Source organism: Lynx rufus, unplaced genomic scaffold (genome assembly GCF_022079265.1).
Source record: "Lynx rufus isolate CCGP_SWC_20201006 ecotype Redwood Valley unplaced genomic scaffold, mLynRuf1.p SCAF_22, whole genome shotgun sequence".
NCBI classification, from domain to species: Eukaryota; Metazoa; Chordata; class Mammalia; order Carnivora; family Felidae; genus Lynx; species Lynx rufus.
In genome coordinates, this window is record NW_025814837.1 from 14,915,971 (window position 1) to 14,931,440 (window position 15,470).

General features: G+C 43.7%; 1 protein-coding gene across 1 annotated transcript in view; it reads left to right on the forward strand.

Annotated features, from left to right (window-relative positions):
• Positions 1 to 15,470, forward strand: part of KCTD1 (potassium channel tetramerization domain containing 1) — a 92,563-nt gene that overhangs the window by 60,054 nt on the left and 17,039 nt on the right. The window contains 1 exon segment of the mRNA XM_047087066.1: positions 10,030 to 10,174. Coding sequence (XP_046943022.1) covers positions 10,030 to 10,174 — 145 coding nt within the window.

The following is a 15,470-nucleotide window of genomic DNA, read 5'->3' on the forward strand; positions in this document are numbered from 1 at the left end:
CCCGAGGGAGGGGAGGCTATGATGATCTGATCCTGGGCCGATCTTAGACAAATAGCAGATCGGTCTAGAAATCATTTGTAAGCAGGCATTTGCTCAAACCAGCGAACGGGACCAGGTGACCGCAAAGGTTTTCTTCCAGTTCCAGATGCACAACAGGATTTCACGTACAGTCGGAATCCTGCTTTGGCCCACGTAGCACACTACCGCCGAAGGACAAAAATCTGTCCGCGTCTCCTGAGCACATGCCAGGTGGGCCCAGCGCTCTGCCAAGGAGTGGAGCAACCACCAGGCGGTCGGAGCAGCTCCGAGCTGGGGTCCGCAGTCCGGCTGCCCGAGTGTGAATTCTGGCCTCAGCGCCGAGAAGCCGGCTGCAGTGTCCTTGTCCGTTAAGGCCGGCGATAATATCCACCTTGCTTGCTTGCTTGAGGGCCTGCCGTGAGCCCTCAATACCGTGTCCTGCACCTAGTGAGCACTCAGGAAGTGTAGTTCTTATCAGACACCAGAGTTCTTAGGCTCATGAGAGTTCTTTGGGCTAGGTACTATCCCATTTCTCAGATGAAGAAATCAAAACCTCATTGATTTAGTCTGAAAGAGGGCAAAGTCATGATTCAAACCCAGGTCTGTGAGTTTAAAGCTGAACGTGCCGGGGGCTCCTGAAACATTACTGAAAGCACCCATGCTGAAACTTGTGAAGAACGGCGCCCTTACGTGCTCTACTCAGCTCCACACTTGGAGAGAGGTGCTCCTCATTTGCTGGGTTCCCACCTCACCCCTCATGTTCCTTCTTGCCTGAAATCCCTTTTCTAAGCACTCGTGCCCTTCTCCTCATACCTAGTAATCCCTAGAACTCTACACCGCCATTGCCTCCTACAGGAAGCCTTCCCTGCTTGCCCCAGGTTGGCTAGATCCCTCTCTGCCCTTCCTTGACTCCCAGTGGGACTGCATCCTGCTCATTTTAAGAGGACTGGCAGAGCACCAGGAATATGGTAGGCAGTCAATAAATGCAGAAATAAAAAGCCTACTTATGTAAATTCTGGTGGGTTTTTAAATTGGGTTTTAAAATTGTAATAATACATTTTTCATAATTAGCAGTCAGTGTAACTCAGAATTTAAAGAAATCTCTAGTTAGAGTCCTGGAGGGCACTCGTGAGAGTTTTATAGGATTAGCAGCCCCTTGAGTGGCCCCGAGCTCCCCCTCGACCCTCAGCATTACCATCAATGATCAGTTCTCCGAAATGCCGGCTTGTCAGTTGTTTTGCTCTTAAGCTTTTTCTTACATTTTAAACTGGCCTTTCCTTTCTCTCCTGCTTTCTTCAGTTCTGTGTATCATTTAAGAAAATGATGCTGCCTCAGGGAACCGTACTGGAAACATTACTTCCCCATAAGTAGATACAATTTGTTTTGTTTGTTCTTACCAAGAAGGTATTTTCTCCCCTCTCTTAAATTACTTCTGTCCATTTCTATAACAAGCTCTGAATTAATTTGTATCTGTGTTCATGAAATATAGACGAAATTTCCCACGTGTGGGAACTATAAACAACTCTTCCTAGAATTTTTTTTTAACAGTTATAATACTTTAAGCAAATTAAACACTGTTTATGATAATTCAGGCTTCTAAAACAGTAAGTGGACTGGTGTTTCTTTTCCTTCTTTTTAAACGTAATAATACCCAGCATCGTCCCCCACCCCCATGCCTTTTTCTTAAAGAGAAACTTTTTTTTTTTTAATGGACATTTAAAAATGTATACAAAAAAGAGCACCTGGGTGGCTCAGTCAGTTAAGCATCAGACTTTGAGTCAGGCCCCGATCTCTACCCTTTGTGAGATCGAGCCCCACATCAGGCTATGTGCTGACAGTGGGGAGCCTGCTTGGGATTTTCTCTGTCCCTCTGTCTCTGCCCCTTCCCCCGTCTCTCCCTCTTTCTCTGTCTCTAAAATAAATAAACTTAAAAAAAAAATTTTAAGGGGCGCCTGGGTGGCGCAGTCGGTTAAGCGTCCGACTTCAGCCAGGTCACGATCTCGCGGTCCGTGAGTTCGAGCCCCGCGCCGGGCTCTGGGCTGATGGCTCAGAGCCTGGAGCCTGTTTCCGATTCTGTGTCTCCCTCTCTCTCTGCCCCTCGCCCGTTCATGCTCTGTCTCTCTCTGTCCCAAAAATAAATAAACGTTGAAAAAAAAAAAAAAACTTAAAAAAAAATTTTAAGGGCGCCTGGGTGGCGCAGTCGGTTAAGCGTCCGACTTCAGCCAGGTTACGATCTCGCGGTCCGTGAGTTCGAGCCCCGCGCCGGGCTCTGGGCTGATGGCTCAGAGCCTGGAGCCTGTTTCCGATTCTGTGTCTCCCTCTCTCTCTGCCCCTCCCCCGTTCATGCTCTGTCTCTCTCTGTCCCAAAAATAAATAAACGTTGAAAAAAAATAAAATAAAAAAAAATTTTAAGTATCTATATCTATCTATATCTATATCTATATCTATATCTATATCTATATCTATATCTATATCTACCTATATAGAGAATACAGGATTGAACTCCCAAGGTCCAGACGTCAGATATCAACCTAGCATGTCTCTTCCCTTGCACCATTGTTTCCCTGCTTTCCCATCTCAGCAAAAGAGAGGAAGAGGCCTCACTGGTTGCAGTGCCGGCCCCTCTCTCCATGTGCCCTTCCCCCTCTGCTGTCCTGAGTCTCGGTTTCACCTGCAGTGACGCACCCATACGTTCAGGATCGCGTGCGCACAAACACACACACCCTCACCCAGCCCTCCACCACATTTGCCGTCTTCCTTTGTTTTCAAGTATTGGGACAGAAACTTGGTTGGGAATGTAACTCGGAGTAGTTAGACACTACCTACTAACATAACAGACTAACTTGGAATAGTAGATATAAAAAAGTATGCAGGTACAAGTGCTTCTGGAAACAAAATCACTCAAAGAAAAATAATCTTTAAATCAAGTTATTAAAAAGTAATGGCCTACGAATTGGTAGACTAGTGGCAGATTGTTTTTCTGTTTTGCTGCTTCTTCGTCCTCTACTCTTTTCGGGTTTTCAACAATGAGTAGGCATCACTGTTATCATTTAAAAATACCACCCCCCCAGCCCCCCCATGCTAAAAGGGGTAATTTGCAAGTTGCCTCTGAATCTCTTACCGAGCAAAATAAATCTGGACCAGAAACCAAATGAAATCTTTTCCTCAAGCCCAAACCATATTTTCCATGGCTTGGAAGCCCAGGAGTGGAGGGAAAAAAGGCATTTCTTGGCGGAGGGGGGTGCTTAGTGGGTGAAATCGCCCAACAACCTCTGTCCTGCCCTTTTCGCACCAGCTTTACCCCTTGGTCTGTCTTCGGCGCTTTGTTCTCACCCTGGGTGGGGTCTCCTCCACCCTCCCTGGGCAAGCTGACCCACCGCCACTGCAGAGGAATGCTTTTACCGCCTCCCTGTCTGTGTAATTACCATGTGTGTTCTGGGTCCAGAGAGTAGAAGGGATTAGTCCGCTCGCCTCTGGTAAAGCAGGGCCCGGTGTCGCATTACACGCCCTGGTGCTTGATGTGACATGATGTTCACCAGGCGGCACGAGGAGGATTGGCTGTGTGGAGCCTTGGAAGGGCTGGAACCCCCTCCTTAGCTGTGAAGTGACAAATCCCGCAGGGGTGTGTCGGAATTAGATACAGGGACACAGCACATAAGGGAACACAAGAGTTGCAAGCTGAATGGAGTTGGAACCTCAGGCGTAATTCTTCTTCCTACAAGTTTCCATAGTCCTAAGAATCCTCACTTTCCCATCCCTTTGAATGCCCCCTCGTGTCGTACATGAGTTTGGACATCATCTCTGAAGCCTTGCAGTCTTGTGATTTGGTTCGATTGAGTTTAAGGTACCCACTCCGTAGGTCTACACCAAGCCCCTGAGCCTCAACTTTTTGCAGCATGGCTACTAAATAAATTAGCGTCTCTGCAAAGTTGATAATCACCAAATTTTCTTGGAATAACATGCAGCATGAGCAAACCATTGAACTATAAAAAATTATGCATTTCTCAAGGAAAGTGGTTGAGTTATTGTCATTTTGTTTGTTTATTTGAAATTACACATGGAAAGGCATTATAATTTAGTGGTCGAGAACACAGACTTTAGAATCAGACCTAGGTTGTAACTTAAGCCAAGTGACAACCATTCTGAGCTTCAGATTCCTCATCTGTGAAATGAGAATAATATGGCTATCTCATAGGATCATTGTAAAATCAAATGAGATAAAGCCCGTAAAACAGCAAGCTCACTCTTTGGCACATAGTACAATTCAATAAATAGTAACTACCACTAGAGCAGCTGTCCTCCACAGGCTTGGATGTGACCTCTGCCTATTACCCCAGGGACAGTATGGTGGGTTCGGCTCTGTGTCTAGCCAGCTGTGCATCCTTGAGCATTAATGTATTTGAGACTCTGTTTCTCCATTTGTAAAATGGGATGTTGATCTAGGTCACCCTGGAGATCTTTCACTTTTTTTTTTTTTTTTACATTTATTTATTTTTGATAGAGACAGAGCATAAGTGGGGGAGGGGCAGAGAGAGAAGGAGACATAGAATCCAAAGCAGGCTCCAGGCTCTGAGCTGTCAGTATAGAGCCCGACCCGTGGCTCAGACTCACAAACCCCGAGACCATAACCTGAGCTGAAGTCGGACGCTTAACCGACTGAGCCACCCAGGCGCCCCAAGAGATCTTTCCCTTCTAAAAGGGTGGTTGGCTGTTTAAGAAGAGGTGCTGTGACAGTTCAAATTGACAGAATGACTCACTGGAAGCCTCTTGAGTCGACAACATTGACTTGTTGCTCTTTAGCCTCTGCTCATCCTCCTTCGTACTGGTTCTCAACTTTGCTGTTCATCAGACCGACTTGGGGAGATGCCTGGGCCCCAACTCTAAGCAGAAATTACATCAGAATAGCTGGCAATATTTTTTAAAAGCTCCTTGGGTGATCGCAGTGTGCAGCCAGGGTTAAGAACCACTGCTATATGCAAATAACAGAGTCAAAAGCAAGGCAGAGGAGAAAGGATTTGGATAAGCCCCAAGCTGCATCTTTGAGGAGATGTGACTTCAGGTAGTGTTTCTTTCATTCAGTCTTACTTATAAATTTGCTCTTTTCCTTAACGTTGCTGGAGAGCATAGCTTGACATCCGTCCCCATCAACCTCAGAACCGAATTGAAACTCCTTGACCTGGCTTATACGGCTTTTCACGATCTAACTCTGCCATTCCAGCCTCATTTTTCAGTCGGTCGGACTCTGCCCCAGTGGAAAGCAATCACATGCCAGGTTTCTTCTAGTTTCAAGCCTTTGTATCTTCCCTGACCCTCTCTCCTTTCTTATCTGACCTTACCTGCCACCCCAGTACTTGGCCCACTTCTGCTTGTCCTTCAGGTCTCCAGTAAACTTTCTTTCTCCTCCATGCCTCCCCCAAGTTTGAGTTGGATGCACCTCCTGTGTCCTCCCCACAGCCCACTCTGCACCCCCAGTGACACACTGCACTTGATCTGCATTCCCAGCCCCACAGACTGTTAACATTCCACAAAAGGAAAGAATGTGTGGTTTATTTACCACTGCTTTCCCTATATTTCACATGGTCAAGCTCAGTGAACACGGGTAGAATAAATGAGTAACTGAATGACTGAACAATAAAAGGAAATTCTTAAGGAGCCAAGTCACAGTAAATTAAAGAAACCAGGTCCTATGAATGAATGCACAAAAAATAAATTCTTAGTGACTGATTCACACTAAGTCAGGTATATTAGGCCTTATCTCTATACCTATACACTCGACCATTCGTTAATTCCAGAGAGAGGGGGAGCCATACGGGGGAACCAGACTGACTTTGTTTTTTTTTTTTTTTTCAACGTTTATTTATTTTTGGGACAGAGAGAGACAGAGCATGAACGGGGGAGGGGCAGAGAGAGAGGGAGACACAGAATCGGAAACAGGCTCCAGGCTCTGAGCCATCAGCCCAGAGCCCGACGCGGGGCTCGAACTCACGGACCGCGAGATCGTGACCTGGCTGAAGTCGGACGCTTAACCGACTGCGCCACCCAGGCGCCCCGAGACTGACTTTTTACCAAAAGGAGCTTAATTTCCTTGGAGATTGGATCCTACATTATTGGTTCCATAAATAATAATCAACAGAATGTTAATATTAAAAAGCAAGATAAATAGATTTCATTTTAATGCATATTTTTAGTGAAACTTTATCATCTTACTAGTTAATGAAATATTTACAGATAAATTGATAGGATGTTTGAAATTTACTATAAAATTTCTGGTGGGGGAGAGGGAGCAATAGAAGTATAGGTGAAACAAGCTTGATCAAGAATTGATAGCTTTTTGAAGCTGGATGGATATATGGGGGTTCATTATATAATTTTCTCTGCTTTGCCCTACATTTGAAATTGTCCAAAACAAAATGTTAAAACAGAAATGTAAAAAAATACAATTGTGGAAGGAAGTTTTTCTCTGCATTGCTATTTGGTTCAGTGGGTGTTTTAAACACACACATACACACACACACACACACACACACACAGGGCGGCCATACATCACCTGGAGCCAACTTGGTCTTGGTCAGTTGGAAAACAGGAATGTTCTCTAAGGTTAGTAAACTGTAATCAGTTCCACATAGTTTTCAGGCACCAGAGTTTACAAATCACTGCAGTTTGATTTGTAACTCCATTCATACGTCCACAAGAAATACAGCCTGTGCCGATTTCCCCCTCATTTGCTTAGCCAAACAATGCTTTTCCACCGCACGTTCAAACCCAACCCGGGGACGCCATTTTATGATCTCTGGCACCGCCCTGCCCTTCCACATTGTTTTCACAACTCAGAACGTGCTTCCTTTCAAAGTTAGCAAAAGTCAACAGTATAACGTTGCCCTTTACTACTCCTAACATTTGGTGCATCACCTACGGGACTCTCTTATCGGAGAGGCCTTGCTCCTCAGACAGGAATGTGCCTTGGTGCGGCTCAGGGCCTCTTCCAGGCCACAAACCTGCCCCTGCTCTCCACAGCCCCTTCCCTCTCAGCTCGCTCCCAGACCACACGGCTTGTGCCATAAGCGGGGACGGGCGGGCTTTACTACAGTCTTCGGGCCTCTCCCTTCCCTCTTCCGGGTCCGCCATGCGCACCCTCCCGGGTCCGGCGCCAGCTGGCGGCCAAGTTTCTGGGCCACTGGGCCGCCATAGGTTCCACCGGCCTGCTGGGGGCGCTCTCACCCGCCTGGTGGAGGCCAGCCCTCCCTCCTCCGCTTTCACCCTTTTTCCGTCTTGAGTAATTAGGCCTGGAGACCCTGCTTTTCCCACTGCGTCGCCCAGGGGCCGCGGCCACCTCCCTAGACTACACTGGGCCACTGTTCAGATTTCCCTCCAGCTCTTTCCTTTGCGTCTCCTGTTTCGGCCACGTCCAATGCGAAGGTGCTTCTGATCGCACCTGTGTCCAGTTTTCTGTATCTGCCAGAGGTGGCGGGTTTTTACAACCTAAAAGCCTTTTTTTTGGATGGCGCGTCTCTCCCACCTGGCTAAGGTCTATAACGAGACCTTTCAGCCCAGATTGGTTCTTTGGCTCCGCGAATCCTGTGCCTTGTAGCACCTGCTGTCTTCCGCGATCTGCATTCGTAGAAATTTTTGTTTGCTAGTTTAGGATACCTTCTCTTGGTGAGTTCTTTTTGAGTGGGCCATAACTCCACTTGATTTTCTCATCAACCCCGAGAAAAGGGGCAATTTTATAAAAGAAACACATTTTATAAGAGAAATGGAGACACAGAGAAGTCGATACAGGCAGATTACAGTTATTAAAGGACCGAGCCAAATTCCCCTCACCACTCTGTTCTTCCTTTTACTCATTCACTTGGTGGAGACTTACAGATTACACATTCTGTGCCTGGGTACATCCAGGTCTAGATTTTGAAAATGAACACTTAAGAAAAAAAAAAAAAAGCATAGGATTTACTTAAGAATAAAATATTAACTTTTCATTTCTTACTAAAGTGGCTTGCAGCCATTGATACTAATATATTTCAGGCCACAAAAATAATATACACACTTAGATTTCATTGCAAAGCTCTTGCTGAACAAACAAGATAGAAAATAAAAACTCTAGACTAAAAGCTTTCCTTCGATAGTGGTAATTCTTTTCATTCCAGTCATTGTAGGGAGGCCCCTTTAAGATCAAACAGACAGTGTGCAAATCCCCCAATGCTACTTAACTAGTTGGGCCAGTTACTCATCATTTTGAGTCTATTTCTTCATCTGTAAAAGGAGGATAATGGATTCATTACATAAAGTGCTAAGGATAGTGCAAGCTACCTGGACAGCAGTTAATAAATATAACTCCCTTTTCTTCCCCTTGTCAACTGTAAATTTATCACGTTAACAATAAAGAATAAATCTTCTGATAATAAGCAAACAAGTTTCGTTCATTCCCATCCTACACCAAACTGTCCCAGAAACACTATAAAAAAATCGACTAAGTATATTTGAGTTTCAGTGCCTCTTTATGTAGCCTGTTTGATTGATGTGTTAATGGGAAATGAATGACAAGGTTGCATGCAGTCAGAGCCCTGGGATGCTTGCGATCCACGCCCTGGATAAAATTGTGGAAGGAAGAAACTGTGAATCACCCTCTATTCATGGAAAGTTGGACAAAAACATTAGCTGAGAAAAATATAGTGAGTTTTAGAAATATGACCTGAGTGTGATTAGTTGCTTTCTTCTTTGCACTTACTACCGCCAGGTAGGACATGAGTTTTCTAATTATCTTCAAAAGATTTGTATTGAAACGAATTCCCGAGCTTTCTTTTTTGGGAGGGAGGGGGAACAGCTTTTCCATTTGTTGATTGGTTTGTTGTAATGTAGGAGGGGTGAAATTATTGATTCACCCTTACCTGTGTCACATTTCAGCATAAGATTAGAAAATTTATGATTTCAAAATTGTCTTCAAAGCAGTAAGATGATATTCCAAATCAGAGGTAGAGTTTGAGTTCCAAAAAAGCTTTTCATTAAAAACTGGAGCCATTTGCCTGCCTACACTGTTAATGAAAAGTACAATGCACCTATTGGTCAAGGAAGTGATTTCTAGTGTGTAAGTTCTATTTTCTGATACAGGATATTTGTTTATCATTAGCCAGCCATCTACTTGTTCATGGTCCAGATGTGGCCACTTTCTACTAACTGAATATATACCAAAGTATGTAGATTCAGCCATCCTTAAAGGGATAAATGATAATGAATGGATGCAGATTGTTTTAACTGTAGCACACTGTTCAAATGTTAACTCTGTAAATGGGGGAAATAGATCATGGATTCCTGTGTTTAAAAATTACCCATAGCCACTCATGTTCCAGAACTAGGTCATATTTGGGGGATGGTCAACTATTTATTTTTTATAATGATGCCTGGCTGTTACAAATGATTTTTGCTGAGACTTAAGAAACTAGACTGTATATTGTTAATGGAAAACATATTCTCCTGGATGAGTGATATTTTCTATGATTCCTTTCTATAATGTAGGTGTTCACATATAGGCGTTGCTTTCTTTTTGGAGAGTTTGTGATTTGTGGGTGGGGAAAGCTCAGAAAACAGGTTTCTTAAAAACAAAATTGCTTTCCTCGTAGAATCTGTTTAAAAGACACTTTGGAGCAATGACATTTTTTAAAAGTAGCCGAGAAGGTGGTTTTAAGTAACCTAGGGGAAAGACATGCTGTTCCATCACAGTGACAGCACTTAGCCATAATCACCATGTCAGGGACATTTTCTTTACAGGTAACAGACAGTGAATAAAAGGATTTACTTGAGAAAGCCTGAAACTATTTTGAATTGTCTGGTCCTGAAATATTTATCAAGCAAGGACCAGCACCTCTCAGAGAACCATAACTACATAACGGGTGATTTTTCCTGACTGCCATCTTTGAAACTGCTACCTTTGACAGTGACACAAAACGGGAGCTCTTAGTTTTAGTGGCCAAACAATTGATTCTAATTGTTTTCACTGTTCCCTCTTTTCTACCACAGAATCGGAAGACTTTTTGATGGCACAGAGCCCATTGTTTTGGACAGTCTCAAACAGCATTATTTCATTGACAGAGATGGACAGATGTTCAGATATATCTTGAATTTTCTACGAACATCAAAACTCCTCATTCCTGATGATTTCAAGGTGAGGGATTCACATTAAATTACCAATAGCATAAATATGTGATTTGTTTTGATGCGCTCCCCAAAAAATATTTCAGCTTTTACATCTTAAACATATACCAACTCTAATGGCATCACAGGTCTCTGACATGGTTATACTGTCTTCGTGAAATAGAGTATATGGTCATTAAAGTTTTCTGTGACCAAAGGAGGACTGATTTTATTTAAAGATTGAATTATAATTTATTTTAACACATTGAAAATAAGTTGATTAAATTCCAAGCTTACTTCTGATAAGACTTAGTGAGGTAGAAAATAAAAGGAAACCTCCTTATCTTAATAGACTTTTTGTCTCAGATGTTTAAAGCGAGCGTCATACTTAACAGTAAAATTTTCAAATTGTTCTCTCTGAAGTTAGTAACAAGTGTTATTGTTAGTCTCACATAGTGCTGGCAACTGTAGACAATGGAATCAGACAAGAAGAACAAATAGAAAGTATTAATATTAAAAGGAAATACACAAAAATGTAATCTTTACAGCCATTAATTTCTCTAAATATATCTCTAAAAATATCTCCACTAAATACTGTTGGGATTAATGAAGAACTCATTAAGGCATCTACACTCAGGGTCAGTATTTCCTAATCAAAACCAATAGTTTTCCTACAGAAGAGCAGGAGCCGATCATAAGATATAATAGACAAATGTACCACTCACAAAGCAACAAAATTTATAATATCTAGAAATAAACCTAACAAGAAATGGGCAAAGTCTAATTAAGAAAACTGTAAATCTCTACATACAAGTCTCAAAGAAGAGTTGAGTAAATGAAGGGAAATTCTGTGTTCCTGGATGGGAAGCCTCAATACTGTTAAGATGTCACCTGTCCCCAAATTATAAATTCAACACAAACCCACTTAAGTCACAGATTTTTTTTTCAATGAGATTTGATCCATTTTTATAAAGTTTATGTAGAAGAAACAAAGCTTAAGAATAGCTAAATAGGGGCACCTGGGTGGTTCAGTCCGTTAAGCATCAGACTCTTGATTTCAGCTCAGGTCTCACAGTTCATGAGTTCGAGTTCCGAATTTGACTCTGTGCTGACAGCTTGGGATTCTGTCTCTCCCTTTCTCTCTGCCCCTCCTTAGCTCACGCGAGCGTCCACCCTACCTCTCTCTGTCTCTGTCTCTGTCTCTCTCAAAAATAAATAAGCGTTTGAAAAAAAAGAATAGCCAAGTAAATTATTGCAGGTGATAATAATGGTAGTAATGGTGGACTGTGGTGGGTGGGTCCTTCCAGACATCAGAACCTACTAGAGTAATTACAAAGTGTGATCCTGAAATTAAAAAGTAATTAAAAAGTGGGCTGAAATTGACAAAAAGATCAATGGAGAAGAACAGGTCTGGAAACAGATGTGTGTATAAAGGAGTTTGATGTATTCCAAAGGTGGTATTTCGATCAGTGGGAAAACAAAGGAATAATCAGTAACTGGCCCTGAGGTAGTTGTCACAGAGACATTTGATAAAAAGGTAAAGTCAAAGCCCTGTCTCATAAGTTCACAAAAGTTCCAGAAATAAAAATTATAATATCAGAAAAAAAACATAAACGAATTTCTGAAAATATACTTTTGAGGCAGAGAGGGCCTACCTAAGAAGACTGAGTACCCACAATGTAGCCTTAAACATTTTTTGTTTTGAATTAAAAACACCATATACAAATAAAAGACAAGCGTTAGGGGCGCCTGGGTGGCGCAGTCGGTTAAGCGTCCGACTTCAGCCAGGTCACGATCTCGCGGTCCGTGAGTTCGAGCCCCGCGTCGGGCTCTGTGCTGATAGCTCAGAGCCTGGAGCCTGTTTCCGATTCTGTGTCTCCCTCTCTCTCTGCCCCTCCCCCGTTCATGCTCTGTCTCTCTCTGTCCCAAAAATAAATAAACGTTAAAAAAAAAAAAAAAAAAAAAAAAAGACAAGCGTTAGACTACCGGAAATATTTGCCATAAAAGATTAATATCATTAATAAGAGTTCCTAAAATCTATAAGAAACATACAAACAGCCCAATGGAAAAACATTTTTACATATAAACAAAATATCCCAAAGGGGAAAAAAAAATAGAAATTGCCAATAAACAGTTGCAAAGAAAAGGTATTTAATCTCTGTTGTATCAAAGGAACAAAAATTCAGATACCCCTTTTTATCCGTCAGAATGGCAAAATGGAAATATACACTGTGGTTGGGAATAAACACTTTTGGAGGGTAATTCAGCAGTTTTTAAAATTTCAATCATACATACTCTTGATCTAGCAATTCCAAATCTATTTGTTTATTTTCTAGAAATAGTCACATAAATATGCAAAATTACATGTACATAGAATGTTTATTTGTAGTCATGTTTGTAATAGCAGAAACTCAACACAGCTAAAAAAATGTTCGGCAATGGCAGATGCTTACACAAATAGCTCTATTATCTGATGTGGGGGGGAGAAAATCACCAGGATTTTATCATTCAGTGAAAATACTAAGTTGCATAATATGAATAGCCTTACTCATTATTTATGCAAAACATTATGTGTATATGTGTATAAATACACAGAAAAAAGATTTAGAAGATTAGATCCTAAATTGAGAGGGGTTCAGGGGGCCTTTCGTCCATCCTCTCCTTCAGGGTTTTGAACAGTGGGACACCTGCCAAGTATCCATTGAGTGAGAAAATGAGAGAGAAAGAGTAAGAATATCAACCAGCGTGTGCAGTTCCCGGCAGCCCTGGAATAAGCCGAGGACGAGCATGTCCCTGTGGCAACAGCAGTGTCCAGGGGCCTCCGATAGACTGTGCCTCTGACCACACTGAACGTGATTCAGGATTTAAAGACATAGGAAGTTGGTTTCTGCAACATGGATCCTTATGAAAGTAAGCTACTTTGTCAGTGATGATCTCTTCCAACTCAGGAAGGAAAACATATTGAGAGTCTGTTTCTCATATGGCACCTTCCTAGAGGGTTTTCAAGGGTAATTTTCAATGTGTCAGTTTTTCTTCCTGTGCCAGCTTTCGAACCTCTTTCCTGTCTTCCCCGCACACCACCTCATTCGCTGGCAAGCATCTTACACGGAGGCCAAAGTGAAGTCTCCTGCCCGCAGCCCTCAGTGTAAACCCAGGGACGCCTCTGCTCGGAGAGCAGAGAGAGCTGGCCGGCTTTAGGCAGCCGGCCCCACACCAGCTGCAGGCGGAACAGAGAGCTAGGACAAGTGTCAGGTCTGCTTCTAGAAAGCAGGCACTGGCCCCGTGCAGAGACAGGAGGTAGAGTTGAGTTCTGCGCCAGACTCAGGGAGTGAGGGGAGTCAGGAGAAGGAGGGGGCCCTGCTGAACATGGGCACAGACTTCAGCAGTGGCCACAGCTGGTAACCAGACATGGCACCTTGGACGTCAGGTGTTCACCAACAAGCATCTTGGAGAGCAAGTAAGTGAGTAGAGGAAGAAGGACTGAAAGTGTGATACAGCAGCAGTGGGCAGCGGTTTCTTACTCACTCATGTTTTCCTAGAAGGAATGCAGTGGACTCGGGGAAGAGAAATACCCCTTTAGTTCTGTTTTCAGAGGATTGCGTTTCTAGATGCCCACTCAGAAATCTCTACCTGGATAGTTCTTTGGGTCCTTACACTGCCCAGTCACAAGATGGCCATCCCCGCCTCCACCTCCCGCCCCCCCCCCGTTCCTCTCCCCCCACCGTGGAACCTGCTCCCTTGTTTTGTGTCCCATCTCCATAAAAAAAAAAAAAAAAAAAAATCAGAATCCGGGGCACCTGATGGCTTAGCACCATGTTGGTTAAGCATCTGACTTTGGCTCGGATCATGATCTCACAGCTCGTGAGTTTGAGCCCAACATTGAGCTCTGTGCTGACAGCCTGGAGCCTGCTTCAGATTCTGTGTTTCCCTCACTTTCTGCCCCTTCCGCACTCACACTCTGTGTGTCTCTCTCTCAAAAAAAAAAAAACAACAACAACAACAACAAAAAACCACTAAAAAAGCATGTCAGAATCTATCTGCCTGCTCTAGGCAGGAACCTGGGAGTCATTCTGCACTGTTTCCTCTTCTTCACTGCCCACACATGATCCATCAGTGAGCCGGTCCGTAGTACCTTCCAGATAGTTCTCCAATCAGTTCACCTCTCTCATCCCACCTCCCTATCCAAGGCTCAGCTTTCTGGATGACTGGGAGTGCCTTCATAATTGGTTTCCCTCTCCCACCATTTCCCCCTCTTGTCCACTCTCCATGTTGAAACCCAGAGACGCTTTTTCTCATTAGACTTTTTTTTTAATGTTTATTTATTTTTGAGAGAGAGTGTGCATGCATGCAAGCTGGGAAGGGGCAGAGAGAGAGGGAGAGGGAAAATCCTATGCAGTGTCAGGACCTTTTATTTTGAGATCACTGTAGACTCTCATGCAGTTATAAGAAATAATACAGAGGTCCTTGGTTACCCAGGTCCCCCCGAGAGTGACATCTTGGAAAATGGTAGCATAGCAACACAACCGGGATGTTGACATTGATACAGTCAAGGCACGTGATAATTTACATCATGGCAACCATCCCTCTTGTTGCCCTTTTATAGCCATACCCTCTCCCTCTCCCCATCCTCCACTGTCTCCAGCCCCATCCCTCACCGAGGGATACTTTTGGGGGAAAATGGTGTATCATATAAGCTCCCGCTTACAGCTGTGCAGAGGTTTCCCGTTCGTTGTTCACGCAGCAAAGCAGCATATCCTTGTCAGAGCCACGAGGCCCAGAAGGCTCTGGCCCCTGCTCCCCTCGACTCTTACCCTACACATACGCCCTACAGGACTTCTCTTAGTTCTGCAAACATACCATCTTCTTGTTCCCTTCAAAGAGACCGTTCTGCCTGCCTAATGCTCTTCTCCTGGCCTTTGTCACTTAGGGCTCATTGTTTTCATCACTGAGCCATCCGTGCCTAATCCAGCCTAGGTTCGCCTACGCCCTGTGATTCTCTGTGGTCACACACAGTACATTTGCAATCATTCATCTCCACTGTTGAGCGCTGTGTACCCAACTGTAAGTCACACATGCTTTTGGCTGCAGATGTGGGAATACCCAATCAGCAGTGCCTTAAAAACTCATGGAGATTAGTTTTGTTCTCACATAAGAAGTCAGAGGTCCATGGTTACGGACGGTGGTATCTGCTCTGTGGTGTCATCGAGGACCAGAACTGTCTTTTTGTTTTGCCGTCCTCAGTGTTGATGTTTCGGCCTCACGCTTGTCACCTCAAGGTCGTACGTTGCCTGCCCCAGGTCCAGGCATCACCTCCTCATTCACGGCAG